Source organism: Ovis canadensis, chromosome 1 (genome assembly GCF_042477335.2).
Source record: "Ovis canadensis isolate MfBH-ARS-UI-01 breed Bighorn chromosome 1, ARS-UI_OviCan_v2, whole genome shotgun sequence".
In the NCBI taxonomy this organism is placed as follows: Eukaryota; Metazoa; Chordata; class Mammalia; order Artiodactyla; family Bovidae; genus Ovis; species Ovis canadensis.
The window spans coordinates 107594640-107614582 of record NC_091245.1 but is presented as its reverse complement, the minus strand read 5'-3'; the positions used below and the strand labels follow the sequence as shown (position 1 = coordinate 107614582).

Below are 19943 nucleotides of genomic sequence, written 5' to 3'. Positions count from 1 at the left end.
CAGGCAGAGTGGAACGGGGAGATGGCCCACCTGGTCCTTAGGAAATAGCCACCTTGCTCAATCCCTGCCCTCCAGGAACAGACCTCAAAGCACTTAGAGCCAAAAGGCTTGACAAAGCAGAAGGAAGAAGGGGTCCTGCTTCCCTCAGCCACCCCTCTACCCTCCTCCTTCCCTGTCCCAGCCACACGTACACACACGTGCATACATGCACCCATATATGCAGGCTCTCCCCACCTCTCCTTCTTTCTCAGCCATTTCTTGTATTGTGTGCTTGCTCTGTTCTGGGAACTCCAGTACAAGGAAGACTCACCCCAGCAACGCTTCCATCCTGTCCACCTAACTTCAATCCCTCCCACTGCAGCCCTCCTGAATGAAATACAGAGACAGGCAATTGGGGTCTGAAGGTCTAAGAAACTTGAGCCAAGGCTCCTTCACCACCACACAGACAAGATGGTCATGGTGCCAGGAGGCAAACCACAGCCCCAAGACAGAGGTGACAGCTGCATGTGGCAGGGGCGGGCGGCTGGGGTTCACCAGCTCAGGGGAGATCCCACAGAGTCATCCCCTTCCCTGGACCCCAATAACCCCCTCCCAGAAGGACGTCATCCCAAGAACTGGCAAGAGACACAACCAAGGGATAATAAATATAATTGCTATGACAGAACCCTGCCTAGAGAAGCAGGAACATCCTGCACTCCCAGACCCCACCTGTCCCCTCCCGCATGCTGAGGGTGAGTTAGATGCTTTGAGATCACCCTGGGGCTGCTGGGAACCATGGCAGTTGCTGAGGGCAGGCTGCAGTACTCCGCATTTGGTTACCCAGCCCCAGGCCCTGGGCCAGCCTCCTAGCCCAGGACATCCAAGTAGACAGGAGGCGCCTGGGCCAGGGCTTGCAGCCGGGCATGCACTTCCTTGATGCTGTGGCGTTGTTGGGGCTCCCGCTGCCAGCAGCCCCGCATAATGGCGTAGACCTCCGGCGGGCAGGCACGCGGCCGCTCCAGCTCCCGTCCCTGCGTGATGCACTCGATTGCCTAGGGCCACCAGAGGGAGAGAGGAGAGGGCACACTGGGCTAGGGGCAGGAGAGTGAGGCCAGACCCAGCACTGCCTCTGCCTCACTGAGGCTCCCAAGGCAGGCCATACAGTATGTCTGGGCCTCATGGCACCCAATAGTTTAAAAGGAGGCAGTGAAGCCTAAGATTCCTTTCCACTCTGACTCTGAGCAGTGACAGGGATTAGAGCTAGATAGACCCTGCGAAGGCTGGACTAGGGTAGAATTGCATCCCAAAGGGCTGGAATCAGACCCTCAGAAGACTTGCCAGGTGGGTTGAGGAAGGAGAGGGGCCAAGATATTTGCCAAATCCATCAGCTAAGTGTTGAGGTCTGACTGGAAGAAGGGAAGGGTTCTCCATCTCTCAGCTCCAGAGGGCAAAAAGAAAATAGAGCAGGGTTGCAGGTAAAGGATTTGAAAAGTGGATCTCTTGCATTTTAAGGTAGAGGGCAAGGCCACTTTTCCCCTCTTCTGTAGGTACCACTCTGTGGGGACCTAGCTCCTCTGACAAGACACTGCAGCGGGAACACTCAAAGCGTGGCTCCAGGAAGAACTGCTGGAGAAGCTGACGGATCCAAAGGAGAGAATGTGGCAGGGAGACGGTTGAAGGGCCTGGAGCCTCTTCATCCCCCGCTTCTTCCCTCCCTCCCCATTAGAGGACTTGGGTTATGGACGGCACTAATTCCATTCCTTCTCTCAGTGCTTGAGAAAATTAAAATCTATAACCCTCTCCCCCACCCCACCAGCCTCCAGGGAGCAGACTGCATTAGGAGGAGAAATGGAAACTGACAGCTGCGAGCCAAGGAGCGGGTGAGGGGAGCTGCTCTGGGAGAGGGAACACCTGGGGCCTGCTCTGGCTGTGTCCAATCCGGGGGGCTAGGGGAGGCGGAGACTGTCCTTCTTACAGTCTAACCTCCAGCCTTCCTGCTGCAATGTCAGGCGCGCCCGGGCTATGTTCCTCTTTCCACGCCTCTCCCTTTCACTCCGATAATGCCTACTAGGTCTACAAAATGCAGCGAGGGATGGGGATGTGGGCTCCATTTGTAAAGTGCTTTGAGGTTCTCCCAGGAGCCGGTTAAAACAGGAAAAGGTGTCCGAGAATAGGGTTGGGATGGAGGGAGAAGGGCTGGCAGGATGCCGGCTGAGTGCCGGCGGCGGTGGGACGAGGGGCAGAAGGGGACAGAATTCCCCAAAACAGGAACCCAAAGGGACAGGGAAGGGGTGGCCGGCAGGGAGCGACCTGCGGAGCGGTACTGACCTCGGTGTTGGAGAGCTGGTACCAGGGTTGCTTGCCGTAGGTGAAGATCTCCCAGAGCACCACGCCGAAGCTCCACACGTCGCTCTCGGTGGTGAACTTGCGGTAGAGGATGCTCTCGGGCGGCATCCAGCGAATGGGCAGCATGGTGCGGCCTCCCACCTGCCGGCGGGCCGGCGGACGCCGCGTCACCTCCAGGGGGCGCCCGCCCCGCCGACAGCCTCTCCCGGCGCAGACCCGCCCCCCGCCCCGTTATTAAAAATAAATAGAAGAGGCTCTCCCTCCCAGGGCTAAGAGGGAAAAACCGATGGTGCCGTGTCCGTCCGGGACAGTGGAGACAGACCCTCCTCCACTGAGGGCCAAGGGAGTAGGAGGAGGGTTAAAAAACCAGAATCAGAGAGTCTCAGACCCCACACCGCCCGAGGAAGAGGACGGCGTGGCCAGTAAGGGCAAGCCCTCTGGGGTACGCGGCCACGCGTGTCTACCGTTTGGAGGCTGGGGGAGGGTTTGGGATGAAAGACCCTTACGCGGTAGTAGTCGGTGCTGTAGATATCCCGGCTCATGCCGAAATCGCCGATCTTAACCACTAGTCCCTGACCCACCAGGCAGTTGCGTGTGGCCAGGTCCCGATGCACGAAGTGCAGGCCTGCCAGGTACACCATTCCCGCAGCGACCTGGCTAGCCACGGCCAGCAGCTGCCCCAGGCCCAGGGGTCCCGGAGCCACGTCCTCCCCGCCAGCCAGCAGCTTGGCATCAGGCCCGTGGGACCTTCGTGAAAGAGTGAGGGAGAAGGGATGGGCTAGGAGGAGGCAACCTCGGAGGAGCCTGAGAGTGGGGGTGGGGAGGAGCTGGGGAAAATGGGGGAGGGACTCAGGGAAGGTAGGAAGGAGAGAACAGGGGACGCAGGTGTCTGGAGGGGCTCGGATGGGGGCCGGCTGGCGTGCCCACCTCCAGAGCATACACTAGTGCCACATTTCCCAAGTGCATGCCTTCCTCTCAGGCAGCCACCTTAAACTCCAGCCTCAGCATCTAGCTGCCCACTGGCTCCTACACCTCTTGCCCAGCTACATGTCCGACTAAACCCCTGCCAAGATGCTCAGCATCCTCCCCCAGGTGTGGCCCTGCCTCATGGAAAGGAATGTCCCTCACCCAGGCTGTGAGCCTGAAACCCGGGAGTCCTCCATTTCTGTCTTGCTCACCTTTGCCCTTAGTATTCAGCCATTCCTGTGGGATCTGCCTTCCTTCCCACGGCTTCCAGGATGCCCTCCTCCTCCCCGCACCTACCCCTCCAGACCATTCCCCAAATATTCCTTCTTCTGAGGCTGTCTGAGCTGGTGGTTTTGTCAGTATTGCCCTTTTCCTACTGGCCAACTTTCTCCTCATCCATTTGTTTCTTCATTTATTCCAGACATTTGGTAAACACCTCCAGTGTGCCAGGCACCAGAGCCACAGTGGAGGGTAGGAGGCAAATAGACGGGTTACAGCAGTGCAGTGTGAGGGGCGCCTGGGGGCACTCAGGGTAGGGATGGAAGAAGTTAGGGAAGGCTTCCTAGAAGAAGAGTCATCTAAACAGAGACTCAAGCCCTTAGGAAGGGAGGCAGATAAACCACTCGAAGGGATGGGAGACATGAGTGGGTTATGTGGCTGGGAAAGGAGGCCCAGTGCACCAGGCAGAGATAGAAACCCAGGGGCGAGGAGAGGCAGACGGCCCCTCCTGGGGAAGTCTTCCAGACTCATCTAGGAGCTTTCATGAGTCCCTCCTCTGGTTTCCTCGTGTGCTGTCTACCATATAAAGCTGCTCTCCCCACATCCTGGGCCCCAGATGGGTCCTCGCTGATATCCAGTCCCTAGCAGGGAGTCCACACCATGTCTGGTGAGCAAGGGGAAGGGCTTCTTTCTGGCCTCCTCTTGACCTGGATTCCTCTGAGCCAATCCACCTCCACACATAACCTCAGATCTGACCTTACCTCCCTCCTGCTCCACATCCTCCCGGGGCTCCTCCCCATCCTCAAGATAAGCTCAGACTCTGAGGTCTTTTCCAGCTGAATTCTGCAGCCTGGCTACGTGAATGACCCAGCACTCTCAGTAGGGATGTTTAGAGACCAAATCACAACCATCAACTGTACAAAGACACTCATTCAAAACCACAGTCCCCCGTTGTCCCTCTTACTGGCGGGGAAACTGAGGCCAGAGAGGGAAGCTAGTTGGCAAGGAAGGCTCAGTTAACAAGTCACAGTTGATCCCAAACCCTGGCCCTTTCTGCTCCATCCTGCTCCGACCTCAGGGGCGGAGGCGGGGGTGGTGTCCACCTCGTCAGAGAAGAGTTCAGCAAATGGAACACGTGACCATCACACATCTGGATCATTTGTTACCTGTGTGTCTTTGGGCAAGTCACTGGACCTCTCTAAGCCTCATCTGAGAAATGGGTACATTTCTAGAAATTTAAGTTATTAAACCTATCAGAGTTGTTCTGTCTCAAGCCAAAGAAAGGAAATTTGGGGGAATTTCCCTCAAGTATAAATTGCCATATATGTTAGGTAACTATGAAAAATAAATATCCATTTAGATTATTACAGATATATAGGTAAAAGCACACACAGTCACAAGTGAATCGTAAAATATGTAACATAGCACCTGGAATATGGCAAGTGCCTGATAAATGTTTGTTATTGCTGTTATCAGCGTGATCCACATTGCCCCTCCTAGGGAACCGGCTTCTGTGCGCCTCACACAAGTGCACGCACTCACTCCGCAAAGCCCAGCCATCCTGCAGCTTCAGCTCATGGCTTCCGCTAATGCAGTCTCCCTGACAGTGACTCTGCTCTCCACACGGACTCTCCCCACATCCACACATCTGCCTCAGAGCTCCTTGGGGACAGGAGCTGTGCCTTCCTGCTCCTTCCTGGTGTTCTCCCCACAGTTCAGCAGACAAGCCAGGATGTGCTTGTAGGGAAGGGAGGACAGGCCATGGGCCAGGGGCCAGAGCCAGGGCCGGGCGGGCCCTCGTACCGGAGGAAGCGGTTGAGGTCACCATGCCGCATGTATTCAAAGACCATGAGCAGCGGGCGGCCCTCAGTGCAGACACCGAAGAAGCGCACGATGTGCTGGTGTTGAAGCATGGTGAGCAGCTCGGCCTCGCGCTGGAAGTCCTGCCGGGCACTCTCAGACACCTCCTTCAGTGCCTGGATGGTAGGGATCGGACATCCCTGGATGGGGGCCCAGTCTTGACCACCCCACATCCCAGCTGACCCAGCATCCACCCCCAAGTCGTGAACTAGGCCAGGTCCCAGCCTCTCCCCTCTCCCCCATCTTGAGCACCCTGTCCTGGCATGACAGTGCCCTGGGAGGTGGGCCCTGGACCACCAATACTTCGTGGCCAGGGTCTTACCTTGACGGCCACTAGCATCTTGTCCTTCTCGGGCAGTAGGTTGTGGCACTCGGCAAGGAAGACCTTCCCAAAGGCACCCTCACCTAGCTCCCACTTGAGCACAATATCTCGGCGCTTGATGTGATGAACACCTGGGAGGGGGGGCTTGCAGGATCAGCCAAGATCCCCAGTCTTGGAAGAGGGATGGGACAGGGGCAAGGACAGGACTGTCCCGCTGGGTTGTGCTTGGCACAGGGGGTGCCCAGCAAGAGGGAGGGTCACACTGAAAGTGAGCCTTCACCAAGTCCCATGATGTGATGGGGATGTGGGTAGTGGGGGGCTGGGAGGAAAGGCTTGTTCAGGCATGGGGTGGGCAAAGGCAATGACACACAAGAACCTCTGCACATGCACACACATGTACAAACACACACAGGCTCGCCCCCACCCTTGACCCAGCCCCTCACAGGCATCACTGAAGTATTGTGGGTTCTCAATGATGTGGCCTTGGAGCCCAGAGCCTTTGCCCTCGGTGGGAGACAAGGAGCTGCCACCCAGAGTCATGAAATGCAAGGACATGGCCAATCCATCCTCTGGAGCCAGCACAGCGGGGCCTGGGAAGGACACAGTCATGTGGAGGGGTCACAGCCCAAGCACACACCCTGGCTCCTGCCAGCTTGCAGGGTGCCAGGTAACCCCACCTCCTAACTTGCACGGGAAGAAGGGAAGAACCGAGGAGCTAGGAGGCAAGACAGTCGCAGGGGGAAGGGGAGGCACTCCAGCCATTCTCCTTCTGGCTCCTGTCCAATCCCAGGCCCCGCGGGCCACCAGAGAACTCCCCCACTGCCCCCCCGCAGAGCTCAGACCTCCCAGATCCACTTAGCGTTTGACTACAATCCAGCCACCAATTAGCAGCCGCTACTTCTGAAACTACCCTGGCTTCAGCACCGACACACTCACACTCACGCGTCCTCATGTACCCCAAATACCCACTCTCTAGAACCCCATGTGTGCCCAGGCCCCCACACAGAGGACAGAGTCGGGAAGAACCAGGAGGAAATAAAGCCAGGGAGACAGACTGACGGCCCCTCCGCAGCCCCTCTACTCACGGTTGATCCCAAACTTGTTCCTGCGTCCACATTTGTTGAGCACAAGAAATGTTGTAGAAAGGAAGAGGCAGGCAAAAACGGCCAGGCCCACAGCCATCGAGACCTGGAGGTATGGGGTGGTTGGATCTAGGGGTCATCCTGAGCCCTCAGAGCTCCCCACTAGTCAACTAATTCTCCATCCTGCTTAGATGCCCAGAGCCAGGCCCCCACACCTGCCTTCTCCTCCCCCCGGCCCCCGAGTCCTGGCTGTGAAGGTGCTGATGGAGCTCAGGCCAGCCTCTAGTGCTCTCTGTGCTCTGACTGGAAGTGACATACAGAAGAGCCTCCAGCCCAGCCTCCTGTCCTAAGTCCCGGACAAGCTTCCCTTCCCATGCTCACCCCAAAAGGAGTCTCATCCTTCTCCACTGGGTCTCCGGAAGTGCTGTTGGTGTCTGTGGGGACACAGGGTAGAAAGGCTTTGTCACAGGTTGTATCTCCTCCACAGACTCCCCACCCTGGCCCCAGCTGAACCCTCAAGGGTCAGGTTAACTGTGCCCCCTGCCCCAGCGGTAGCTCCCAGCTCCAGGGACCAGAAAGAACCTGCCCTCCGGCCTGGGCTACTCACCCACTGGCGAGAAGGAGACTGCAGCAGGAGGGAGGAGAGAGAGCGATCACATGGAGGAAAAGAGCAGTGAGTCCCCTTCCCCCTCTGGACTCATCCCTTTGTGGGTGGGAGTGGGAGGGGGAGGCGGAGTTGCTCCAGCTGGGCCAGGGATGCCCTGGTTCATGGCTCTCTCTTCAGCCAGCCCTAGTGAATGGAATAATTCAGGGGTGCAGGACTCCTGGGGCTGGGGCAGGCTGGGGCGAGGAAGCCAGCACAGAGCTGGACACCAGAACTCCAGGCTACTTTCCATCTGGGACCAGGCCCTCCAGCTTCCAGGGTCAGGATCTCAGTGGGAAGTGGGCCAGGCCTCCGCGGATACCTGGATCTGCACCCGGCTGGGGCCCAGGGAGCGGGAGCAGGGTTCAGGGTGGCCCTCACACCAGGAATGGGGTCCTCAGGGTTGAATTCGAAAGGGTTGTCCATGAAGGCAGCCATGACCCAAGCGGCGGCCCGGCCCAGCGGGTTGGTCGCCAGCAGCGTGTAGTTGCCATTGTTGACGTGGGTGGGCTGGTTGAGGCGCAGGCAGCCGTGGCGCACCGTCTCGTTGGCTGCCAGCTCCAGGAACTCGGTGAAGATGAAGCTGGTCTCGTTGAGCGCGGAGCCATTGAAGAGCCAGCGCAGAGAGGGCGCCGGCTGCCCGTCCACCGAGAAGGGGATGCACCAGTGGTGCTGCTCCACGGCGGGCTGCAGATGCACGCTGGCCGGGACTGTGGGCCGGAGGGGGTGGCGGTGAGAGTCGGGAGGTGTCCCGGGGAGGCGGAGGGTGGGCAGTCCAAAGGGGGCAGGCCTAGGAGAGACTGGTCAGCGGGCTCCCAGAAATTCACAAGGAGAGATGTTTGGAAGAAAGCTGACAGCAAGTCTTAAATAAAGTCAGGCAGCGGGTGTATACATTCAGAAGCTTAAAGAATTTAAGTGGTGGGTTTAAAGCAAATAAGTAACAGTCCTAGAGAAGTAAGGTTCCAGCTTATGGAAATTAGACATGGAGTCTTTGGGACGAGGGAATCCAGAAAAATTTAGTGCAGTCAAGCTTAAGGGGATGTGGAAGGGGCCTAAAAGATCAAACAAGCAAATATATATATATAATTTTTTAACTTTTTGGAAAAAGACATGGGTTTAAAATAGGCCCAACCTGAAAGAAGTAAAAGACCTTCAGTAATAGAAAAAAGTATATATACACATATATATGTGTGTGTGTGTGTGTGTGTACACACACACACGGGGTTTCTCAGTGGACAAGCACTGGGTGAAGCACTACTGCTAGAGAATCCACCTGCCAGTGCAGGAGATGTAAGAGACACAGGTTCGATCCCTGGGTTGGGAAGATCCCCTGGAGAAGGAAATGGCAACCCACTCCAGTATTCTCGCCTGGAGAATCCCATGGACAGAGGAGCCTATATACACACTGCTGACACTGGAATTCCAGCCAGCATTCATACAGTGGCATACTATTCAGCAGTGAAATGAATGAACTGTTACTCCAGTTAACATGAATGAGTCTTACAAATATAATGTAGAACAGAAGAAATGAGACACAAAGTAATATATGAGGTATGATTCCATTTCTATAATATATAGGATCAGACAAAACTCAACCATGCTGATAGGGAAGCATATGTGTGCAAAATTATTTTTAAAAGCAAGGAGATGATTGTCACAAAAGTCAGAATGGGGTGGAGGAGAAGGATGGGGTTCTGAATGGGGAGAAGGGGGTATATTCTGCAGTGTCTGTAAGCTGAATTATTGTTTAAAGTGTATATGTTTAATGTACATATCTACGTATAATATGTTTCCCAAGAAAAGAAGAAAAATTTGTACAATGTAGATTTTAAATAATTTGTTGGTAGACCTAGAGAAATTAGGCAGTGAGCCTAAAGAGAAACGTGCATGGAGAATTTCTTTTAAAACTAGGAAGTAGGGCAAAAGTCCTGCAGAGGAATGAACGTGAAGAAATACAAGGGAGCGGAGAGAATGGATGTAGCTGGTGTTGAGGGCCTCAGGTAGCAAGACTTGGGCAGGGGGCCAAAAAGAAATCCCTCTCCATCCCTCTGGCCTTGACGAGCCCCCAGGACTTCCCTCAAAGGATCAGTTCATGGGAATCTGGAAACAGCTGGGAGGGAGCAGCTGTGGACGCACATACATCCCGCCCCTTTCCTGTAGCCCCCGACCCTCACATCCTCTTTTCAGGGAAGCAGGGACGGGGTGGCCGCAGAGGCAGTCACTGGCACTCACAGGAGACATTGACTTGGACGGAGACTTCAGCCCGGCCCACATCATTCTCCGCCCAGCACGTCACGTTCTTCCTATTGAGGTCACTGGTGACATTGGCCAGGGTCAGCCCCAAGGACGGCAGACTCCCAGATTGCTGGGTCAGGGAAAAGAGGGGAAAATCAAGAAGAGCTTCAGCTGGCTTGGGGCTGGAGGCAGCTGGGCAGGGGGCTGGAGGGGCAGAGCTGATGTCTTTGGGGAACCCCTCTGACTCCAGGTGGAAAAGAGAGGGAGGGACGGGAAGGGAAGAGGTGTGGGAGAGAGTGTGGCAGAGAATGGCCCTCCTTCAGAGCCTGTTTACACCTTCTCCTGGATCACTGATTCAATGATCTGAAAAATCCAGAACACAACCAGTAACCTCAAAATAGGCGCAAAGTCTCCCAAACCATAAAGCCACCCATCTGAACAGCTGAATACATGTCACAAATCCCAAGTATACACATGTACACAACCAATTGGAAAACCAGCTAGGACCTCACCACCTACTCATTCTTGTTTAACACATAATTCTAAGAAATTTAGTCTCAGCCCAAGGAAAATCAGAAACAAAGAGATGATGCTGATAACAGGGCAGCAGTTAGAAGCAACAGTAGAACCGTGATGAATACCTTCGGCAGATGGAAAAAGAGGGTGAAGTTAGAGAGAAGCTAAGTGACTTGGTTCTGAATCATCATCGAAAGATTGACTCAGATTCAGATTCTCTTCCTGAGACACCATGGAGGTTATATGGTCCTAAGACAATTTTTAATCTTGCTGAACGAAGATTTTCTTATTTTGTAAACCAAGGAGGTAGACAAAATGATCTTTCGACATTTTTAGAAAGCTATTTTCATAAAATGGTGAAAATAAATGAAGTAGTGGGCAAATCTGATTTTTCTGGAAATTTCGTGAATGTGGAATCCCTTGAATAAATGCCAGCGAAGGTGAAGTTTCTCTGGGCTTCGATTGGAATATGTGAGTTCAAAGACTCCAGAAGAGCTGTCCAGCCTCTTGTGCAAGCCCTGAGTTTCAGCCACTTGAAGGGGAAGCCCTGCCCTAAGCTTCTCTCGGCTGTTCCATCTCCTCTAAGTCACCCTGGAATATGGTATCCCATGAACTCTCCCCTTTGAGCTGTTCTGCCACTCTCCTGATGGTAACCTGATGGGGACCAGCCTCCCCACCCCCCTCTATTTAAGCTAGGGGATGGCTTTTCTACAGGATGTCTCTAGAAGACAGAAGTGAAGCTCCCAAAGAGAACAGCAAAAATCTGGAATTTCTCCAAACATATAGCTTAGCAAAGGTCTCTCCACTGATGGTCCTGGCTAGCCTCTTGCTTCTGCCTTGTCCACTGTTCCGTTACTCAACCTTAGAGGCTCTGATCTATGGGGCAGGTGGGGCTCCTCGGTGGTCACCGTCCCCCTTCCGTGTCTAGACCTCCTGCTCAGGACTCCAGCGGTCCCTCCTTTAATGTTGCTCCAGGTTGCTGCTGTTTAGTCACTACGTCTGGCTCTTTGCGACCCTGTGGACTGTAGCCCGCCAGGCCCCCCTCTGTCCGTGGGATTTCTTAGGCAAGAGTACTGGAGGGGGTTGTCATTCCATTCTCCAGGGGATCTTCCAGACGCAGGGATTGAATCCGCGTCTCCTGCTTGGCAGGTGGATTCTTTACCACTGAGCCATTTGGGAAGCCCAGGGGACCACCAGCAATTCTGGGGTTGATTGCCTTTCCAAAGCGAGGGCCTCCAAACTAGACACCACACGCTGCTTTCACTGGCCTGACTCCTTCCAGGGACTGGACTCTGTGTGTCCACCCACGCGGGGCCAGCCCAATGTCAACCCCTGCTGTCCTTGTCCGTGAAACCTCCTGAGTCAGTTATGGCTACTCTTGGCTGCCTGTTGCCAGCCTAAGGACAAAGGGCAGGATCTGGGAAGATGCCCAAACTGGATAAGAGAGCTAGAGGCCAGCAAGTGCCCAGAGGCAGGCAGAACACCTGAAGGCCATCATGTCCATCTCCTCAGCTGACAGATAAGAAACCCAAAATGCAGGCGGATTGGGGGATTTTTCCAAAAGTCACTCCAAGGATTAATTAGTGAGAGAGCTGAAACCAGAACTGTGTCTCCCTTACTAATACGCTCATCACACACCCAGGAGGATGCTGCTTCTGGATTCTCTAGAAAATGACTGGAAGGGCCTGAAGAACTGGCCTGGGTATAGGACCACAAATGTTGCTCCCTCTCCGTGGTCCTCAGTGTCCTTATCTAGAAAGGCGGATTGGAGAGCTGGTGTGTTGGGTTCCCCGGGTCAGCTCCAATATGGGAGGGCTCTGTGACCCTCTCTCTTTGCAGCCAGCATATCTTCCCAGAGTGGGGACCTAAGCTCTAGCTGATCAGTGGAGCCTGGGGTCCCTGCTGGACCAAGGTCTGCCCTGAGGGCATGTGGTGTGCCTGTAGCTACCCAACAGCACAAGCCTGAGTCCCAAGGGTCTAAACCATCTCGGTCCATCTCTCATCCTTTATGTGCTTCTTATTTGCTATCTCTCTTTCCCTGCCTTTGTTCCCTGTGCTTGGGTGCATCAGGAGGTGGGGCATGGGGGCGGGGACAGTGGAGGGCTTCTCACCATCACTGTGGCTGACCCGTCCACCTCCGTGAGGATCCAGCCAGCCTGCTCCAAGTCCTGCCCCTCCACCTGGCACTGCAGCCACACGTCGGCCCCCACATCCACAGAGGCATTGGACATCTGGATCTTCAGCGTGGGCTCACCTGGTGCCCGAGGGGTGTTAGAGCTGGGAGAGGCCTCCGAATCCTGCCTGGGGACACTGATCCTCCCCCCACCCTCCCCAGTGACCCTGCCCCTTGCCCCTCAACCTTCAGTTTCCCCCAGCTCTCTCCCCCAGTCCCCCCTTCGGGGCTCGCCCCCTGAGCCCTGCCCAATGCCCTCTCCCCAGGTGTGCCCTCTTTCCTAGCCCCTCACACCACCTGCAGCACCTACCGCAGCTGGCGTTGGACATAAGGGCAAGGGGCCCCTGCCCGGGACACAGGAGCTTCTGTTCCCGCACTCCTCCCCGCCCCTCCTCCTCCCAGCGCTGCAGCCAGAGCAGGGCACAGGAACAGTGCAGGGGGTTCCCCGACAGGACTCTGGTGGGTGTGAGGGGAAGAGAGAGTCGGGGGAAGGGCAGATGTGAGGAGGTTCTACAGCAAGAGGGAGTGCAGTTAGATAGCGGGGTGGACTGTCTAGAGGTGAAGGAGGGGGGACATGGGAGAAGTTCCTCTCATGGACCCCCTTTCACGAGACATTGAAAGAAACAGAATGTCCAAAATCAAAGACAGCCAGCTACAGGCTATACAGAATTGCCCCACCCAGGCTCCCCAGGGTGGCAAGCCAGGTGAGGGCTCTGAGTAGGGTGGCAAGGAGGGAAGGGCACTCACTGCTTTCTGGAGTGACCCAAAGGCCTCAGGTGCCCACCAAACACATCCCACTGCTGTCCACCCACCCCACGAGCTTGGTGTGCTAGGAATGTGGGCAGATATGCCCTTGTGCACAGGCCCAGAGAACTGTGCCAGCCCCCGGCCCTGAGAACACACAGTTCTCCACACCCCCACCCCCACCCCAAATGTGCCCAGGGCAATAATCCCCTCAGTGGCTGCAGGGACCCCCAGCCTCTGCTTTGATGCGGGGAGGGGGGGTTGGTTCCCAGACATGCATATGGACAGCCAAACATGCCATCCCCACAGAGAACCCCCTGCCCCCCGCCAACAGTTCCATACAGACACAGTGACATACCTTCACAGAGACGTACAGGCACTCGAGGGCCCACACAGAACACACACACACTCACACACTTGCTGCCCTTGCCCCTGGAAGCTCCCACACTCACAGTTCCTGTAAGGAGAGGCCCTGGACCGTTTTCCAGGAGAGAGACTCCAGAGCGTTGAAGGAGAGATTCCTGCAGGAGTTGAGACAGAGCAGACAGCCCCCTTGAGTGACCCGACCTCGGTCTGACCCAGTGTGAGCGAGGGGAGGAGCCAGGAGGAAGTTGACATCTGGCTCCCCCACCCTGGCCACAACCACAAGTAGCCCGTGGGCGAGGCCTTGGGTGGGGGGACTGGTTAGGCTCTTTCAGTCCCATCTTCTCCCTGGGACAACAAGGGTTAACCCCACTTAACCCCCTCCCAGACCCCAGGGAGGAGGGGGTCTGAAGGAACAGCCGCTCCCCCTCCCCCACCTTTGGCCCCAGCTGGCAAAGTGCTGAGGCCCCAGCTGGGGGCAGGGGCTCCATCTGTGCTCCCACTGAGCCCAGGACCGGGCCAGCGGAGGAGGGGAGGATGGGCTCCCACACTCGCTTGCCCTCTGCCGGATGCCTTGGAACTCAGAGTCCTTCCTCAGGCCCCCTCCCCACGCCTCCTTCCTTCCCCTCCTCAAGGACTAAGGAAAGGGACCCCAGGCCCCCAGCGCCTAGCTGCAGAGACAGAGAAAATGAGTTTTTCAGCGAGGGGCCGGCTCCAGGACTCTGGAGCTCCCACACCTGCGACCCTCTGCTTCTGAGGGGCCTGCCCTGACCCTTCTCGTTGCCTGGCTGTCTTTTGGTTTGCAGGGGCTGAGCTGGAGAGTAGCCACTACACAGGGGTCATCAGCAAGACCCATTTTAATGCCAGGCAGAGCTGAGTGTACTTCTGTCCTGCCGCTTGCAGTTATATGACCTCAGCCCAGAAACTTAACCTGGCTGGTTCTCTGAATCCTCATCTACAAAATGGGGATGACGCTTCCTCTCTCACCAGGCTAATGGTGAGGATTCACTGACAATAAGTATTGTGAGGTGTCACTGAGTAAGCATTTTTAACTGAAGCCCCCACACCTAGTCAGGGAGGTAACATCACCTTATCCTGTCACTGTTGTTGAATCACAGGACACAAGAGTTTCAAGTCCCCAGCACAACTCCGTGAGTCAGAGGCTCCCACCACACTTCCCATCTCCCCACCTGCCCCAGGTGCGAAGGAGGAGCTGAACTTCTACCCTCAGGAGGCCAGGGGATGATTTACCAGGGACTCTAAGGGTCTTGCCTTTGGAGGTCTCTCTCACACACGCCCCTTCTCTACAAAAGGGGTGCCTGTGACTCCCAGGGGAGTGTGCCAAGTGACTGCTCTGATCCCCCAGCTCCCAGGACATCCCAGAGGTCAGGAAATGGTTGGGAGACAGAGTCCTAGTCAGAACCCAGGGTCCCGCTCGCTCCTGATCCTTGCCCCCTTTGGACTGCGTGTATCTGAACCCTGGGAAGAAAACCGAGGCAGACACCTATGAGAAGTATCCTGCAGCATGAAGCATGGAAGCGAGACAGCAAGAAGGACCTTCTAGTTGGCAGGGGCAAGAGCTGAGAGGATCACCATCCCTGAAGTGGATGAGAAAAAGGCCCAGGAGAATGGGTGGGATGACTTCCCTAACCAGGCTGGGGCCGTCCTCAGAACAGTGCCCTGGGGAGGGCCAAGCCCATTAGCCGCCCAAGCCTAGGTGTCTCCCCAGCCCGCCCTGCCCAGCCCCGGTCACTCACAGTCGACTGAGCCGCGGAGTGAAATGGAAGGCATCTGGCGCCACAGAACGGAGACCGCTCTTCACGATGGTGCTAGGGAGGGCACAGCAGGGTCGACACTGAGGGGAGCAGTTACCTGGGCTCCTGCTCTCCGCCCATGCCAGCCCCCCAGTCTCTAGTGCTGAGCCTCAAATACCTCCTCGGCAACCCTGGACCCGAGGCCACCAAGCTCTCTGGCCAGCCAGCCCCTCAGTCCTCAGCCACCCCGGTCTGCCCAGGCCCCTCACGCCCTTGGGCCTAGCACCCTCCCTGACCCTCTGGTCCCCCAGGCCCTGTGCAGAGCCCCTCACAGTTTCCTCAGCTCCCCCAGGCCCCTCAGGTCACTGGGCTTCAGCTGCTGCAGATGCTGCTGGTTCTCGATGTAGCTGTGGGGAGAGGGGATGGGAATCACAAGGGCCCAGGCCCACACTCGAGTCCCTACACTCACCGGCCTCCCTCCCTCCCTCCCGACCACATGCACCCACAGGCATCCAGTCACACAGAGACCTGTTTACACGTGTAACCATGCACAGGCAGGCCCACACACACCCATCCACATACGCACAGAGACCCACGGCCTCCCACAGTCGCACAGTCCCATGCCTGCATCCTCACACTATCACACATGCATGCTCTCACACATTCAAGCACACACACACAGATGTGTAAAGACATACACAGAGATGCACCTCCTCACATACACCAGCATATGCATGCGTGAACCCACAGATGTCCCCATGCGCACGCTTACACTCTCCCATACAGACACACATAGCCACATAGCTCACGCATGCGCACACATGTACATGCATGTGAGAATGTGTGGGCATTATTCACATGCATAGACACACATGAGTCCATTCGCAGCCTGGCGTCCTGCTTTTAAACACAGAGCCTCTCCTGCACATGCTCAACAATGGGGGGTCATGCTCAAACACTCACTTCCACAAGGGGCCTGCGCTCATCACTGCCACTGCCCCACCCAGCACAAAGGAAGGCCTGGGGCCATGAAAATACGCACTCCTAAACACACCCGCTCAGAGACCACTGTCTGGGCTCACCCATACTACTGGGCATGTGTTCGAGGGCACACGCACACACACATACACACACACACACACACATGCCACCCTCTCCCCCTCAAAGCCACTGGCCCCTCCTCAGACTCAAGTATAAACCCCTCCATTCTCCGCCCCCCACCCTGGCATCTTTCAGCAAAGCAAGTGACAGGCATACAGGCTGTCAGTCAAGGACCCCTTGAGCCCCTCCCTGCCCCAGAGAGGAGAAAGGGGCCATGAGAGAAGGGAGTCAGAGTTGGGGATGTGAAGAGGCATCGACTGGCCGTCTCACACAGTGAGAGAGCAATGGGAAGGCTGGGGGTGGGGGTGGTGGCGGGGGTTGTGCAGAAAAACAAAGAGATAGCAAAACAGACACCTAGGAAGAGGAACTGACAGGAAGAGACTGGCAGAGAGACAGAGACAGACGAGGAGAAAGACTGATAAGCAAAGGGAGACAGAGAGATAAGCACAGAGAGCCAGAGAAAGCAAGACAGTGGGGAGAGAAAGAAAGAAGTAAAAGCAGGCATGCGGGGCTGGGGGATTTCTGCTGCCCTGGGGCCCTGCCCAGCTTCTGGATCTCACACACCAGGGAGTTCCTGAGAAGTCAGCTGCCCTTGCAGGGCCACGTCGTGTCCCCCCACAATGCCCCCCACCCCTGCCGCACACACACAGGGGCTCCTGACTCACTGCCTGTTCTCAGAACTCTCTCCCTCTACCCTGTGCTTCCTCAGCCTGTGGGAACCAGGGCCAGCCTGAATGACCACTCCCCGCACATACACACACTGCCTGCCCTTCCCAGACTTGGCCCCTGCAGGACACCCAGGTGTCAGGTCATCAGTCCCCTGAGGTCTAGGGAGTGAATTCCAGTGACTCTGAGAGTTGGTCCCTGTCCTACCCACTCACCCCCCAGCTCCTGCCAAGAGAGCCTAGAGGTGTAGGGACCTCAGGAGTGGGTGAGGGACCCGGGGAGGGAGTGAGAAGGTAGGGTGGCCGAGCGTGTGCAAACTGTCAGGAAGCGTGCTCAAAGCTGCCTCATTCGTTCGGATTCATAATCAATCTGTCTATTCGAGTCCATTATCTCCTCGTTAGCTCTGCGGGTGAAGGAGGAGGAGGGGACCTTGCAGATGGAGGCAGGGGTTAGACTGCTGCCCCACCCAGAGGGGCAGCTCCACTCACACCCTGCATGGCTTCCAGCCCCCCGGCCCCGACCTGCCCACACTCCCCACTCCCACTTCCCCCCTGCTGGACCCACGAGGGGCTTGAAAGGGAATCAAGAAAAGAGAGTGCTGATGGGGACCATTCCAAAGCCTGGACACTGCTTTGCAGACCCAGAGTGATAAATGCACAGGACTGGGGGTGGCAGTCTGGACTTCGGGCCTCCCTCCCATCATGCAGAAACCTAGGTCCAGACCAAGACAAGGCCATCTCTCCTCCCGGCCTCCCTAGGGCCATTAGGGAGCAAGATGGAGTACCTTCCCGTTAATTACCACAAGATACCCGAGTAACTCAGTGCCAATTATCGTAGGCTGCTCAAGTCACTTCCAGACATTGATGGCCCCTGCCACAGATACCTTTCAGCCTATTACTGCATGAGGCCAGGGTTCCTTGCCCACTGTCTAACCCCAGGCCTAATAGGAGGAGGATATTCTAGCAGGTCCTTTCTTCTTCTAGAAGTCTTGCTGGCCCCACCAGCCACATAGAATACTCAAGCATTTTCCAGGCACCATCATATGATACTTGAGTATCTCTAAGCCAATTATTATAGAATACTCCCATAAGTTTCACCAGTTGCTAAAAAGTACTTGAGTATTTTGTGACCAATTAATGCAGGATGTCAGAGCACTGCAAATGTTGAAGATTCCTCCCAGTTTCAGATCTGGAAGGGAGGAGAATCTCTCAGCAAGGGCACTGTCTCCCTATCCAAAGTAGGGAGAAAAGGGTGGTGAAGGAGATGGGGATGGGAGAGGGGAGCTTGGAGGGGCTCTCATTTCCTACCTCCAAATCAAGCTGTGGTGGGGAGGAGAGATGGTGGAAATGGGGAGAGGAGAGCTCAACCACCAAGCTATGGCCCCTCAGCGCCTCCCACCTATTTCAGTTCAATTTCCAATTCAAGAGAGAACAGCTGACTTTGCCTGGTCATGACAAGGAAGGGGGTACGGGAGGATTTATCCCTGGGAAAGGAAAATGGTAAAGGTACCATACTGGGGGTGGGGAATGTTCTCTGCAGATAACCGCCTTCTGTATAGGGCAGAGGGTGGGCTCCTGGCTGACCTCCAGGAAGCTATTTCTAGAAGGCTGGGCTCTCTCGGATCTGGTCCACAGAGAGCCCCCCTTCCTCTCCTCGAAGCTAGCACCTAAGCTGCCCTAAGCCCAGCATCTAGGCAGTAACTGCGGAGGCTGTCAGGGCAGCAGAGGAAAACCAAGGCACAGCCGAGACTGGCTTGTGTTATCAGTCTCCCGCCGCACCCGCTCCTCCTGATATAGCACGCAAGCGGTGAGTCCGCGCCCACGGGGCACGGCCATGCCCGCCTGTCCCCGCGCCCCCTGGCTCGCCAGACACTCACAGCTCCGTCAGGTTCTCGGTGCCTGGCAGGTGGCGGAGGTTATCCAGGGCCCCCGGCCGGGTGCAGCGCAGCCCCGAAGGGCCGTGGGGGCAGCAGACATCGGGGCAGGATGCAGCGCCCGCAGATGCCAGCATCAACCAGGCCAGCAGGCTTCCCGGCCCTGTAGCCCGGAGGTGCCCGCCAGGTTGCCCGCCCCGTCCGCCTCGTAGCATCGCGACGGCGCCCGCCTCGCCGCGGCCGGGCAGCCGTCTGTGCGCTTGCAGCTGCCGCTGCCAGGCCTCCCCCGACATGTGCGCTGGGCGGTGTTAAAGACCAGCCGCCAGGAAAGGGCGGAGCCAGAGGCCCCAGCCCGGCCTCGCCCCGCCCCTTCTGTCTCCAACCCCGCCCTCTCCTCTTCTAAGTCGCGAACTCTGCCCCAACCCTTTTTCGAGGCCCCCTGCTCCAGCCTACTCCCCCAAGGTCCCCCCAGCTCCAGTAGATGCGGAGGGGCAGCCTCAGAAAGCCTCAGAGGTGTCTGCTGGGAATGGGGCTATGGGAAGTTGATACATTATTTTTCCCAGCCTAAAGCCGCTGCATTTAGCTGGGAGGGGAGATGACTGAGCTTGGAAACCGTGGTAGCCCAGGTCATCCTAGCCAGCCCCCGGCCTCAGATCTCACTACGCATGGTGCGCGTACCTGAGGAAGTGTGCATGTCACTTGGGATAAATTAGGGGAAATACTCCCTAAACCCTAGAAAGAAATGGGGAGGGACTCCCAAGAAACCAAACGCAGGAGCTGGAGAAGGAAAAAGAGAAGAGACAGAAAGGGATGATGTCGCCCCCAAACAGCCGGAGAATGGAGACTCGGGAACGGAGACGCCGATTTCCAGGAGAGACCACAGGGTGGCGCTGGCGGCCCGCGCGCAAGGGGTGAGCTCCTCCGGAGTTGGGTGGGTGGGGGCGCAGTCTGCAGCCCCTCACTGGGCTGCGCCTGGCGACCCAGCGCCAGCCACTGACCCCGGCCAGCCAGCACTGGCCCTCAGGCAGGGTAGGGCCAAGCTGGGCTGGGCAGGCATCGATCGCCGCTCTGACAAGAGCATCGATTTCTGCGCGGAGAAAT

General features: G+C 56.6%; 1 protein-coding gene across 3 annotated transcripts; it reads right to left on the bottom strand.

Moving 5' to 3' along the window:
* Positions 1 to 631: 631 nt before the first annotated feature.
* Positions 632 to 19143, bottom strand: NTRK1 (neurotrophic receptor tyrosine kinase 1). Of its 3 annotated transcripts, XM_069576946.1 has the most exons (17): positions 18846 to 19065; positions 15535 to 15609; positions 15206 to 15277; positions 13538 to 13606; positions 12652 to 12797; positions 12280 to 12422; positions 9650 to 9782; positions 7801 to 8127; positions 7382 to 7399; positions 7156 to 7208; positions 6778 to 6880; positions 6136 to 6282; positions 5693 to 5823; positions 5314 to 5486; positions 2832 to 3072; positions 2308 to 2466; positions 632 to 1031 (listed from the first exon to the last, which is right to left on the bottom strand). In XM_069576946.1, exons 1-17 carry the CDS (start codon positions 19055 to 19057, stop codon positions 846 to 848), a joined length of 2388 nt encoding a protein of 795 aa, XP_069433047.1. In that variant the 5' UTR covers positions 19058 to 19065; the 3' UTR covers positions 632 to 845. The 3 variants fall into 3 exon arrangements, with proteins under 3 accessions (XP_069433047.1, XP_069433036.1, XP_069433058.1); XM_069576935.1 differs by lacking the exon at positions 7382 to 7399 and having other exon boundaries at positions 7156 to 7232; positions 18846 to 19143; XM_069576957.1 differs by lacking the exon at positions 7382 to 7399 and having other exon boundaries at positions 18846 to 19120.
* Positions 19144 to 19943: the final 800 nt, after the last annotated feature.

Bases quoted from the DNA above. Each gene is read 5' to 3' on its own strand.
- NTRK1 (XM_069576935.1), bottom strand. From the start codon at position 19,135: ATGTCGGGGGAGGCCTGGCAGCGGCAGCTGCAAGCGCACAGACGGCTG. The intron at 13,607-15,205 runs GTGAGTGACCGG...CAACTCCTGCAG, and splicing joins ACTCCGCGGCTCAGTCGACT to GAATCTCTCCTTCAACGCTC. The intron at 5,487-5,692 runs GTAAGACCCTGG...CCTACCATCCAG, and splicing joins AGATGCTAGTGGCCGTCAAG to GCACTGAAGGAGGTGTCTGA.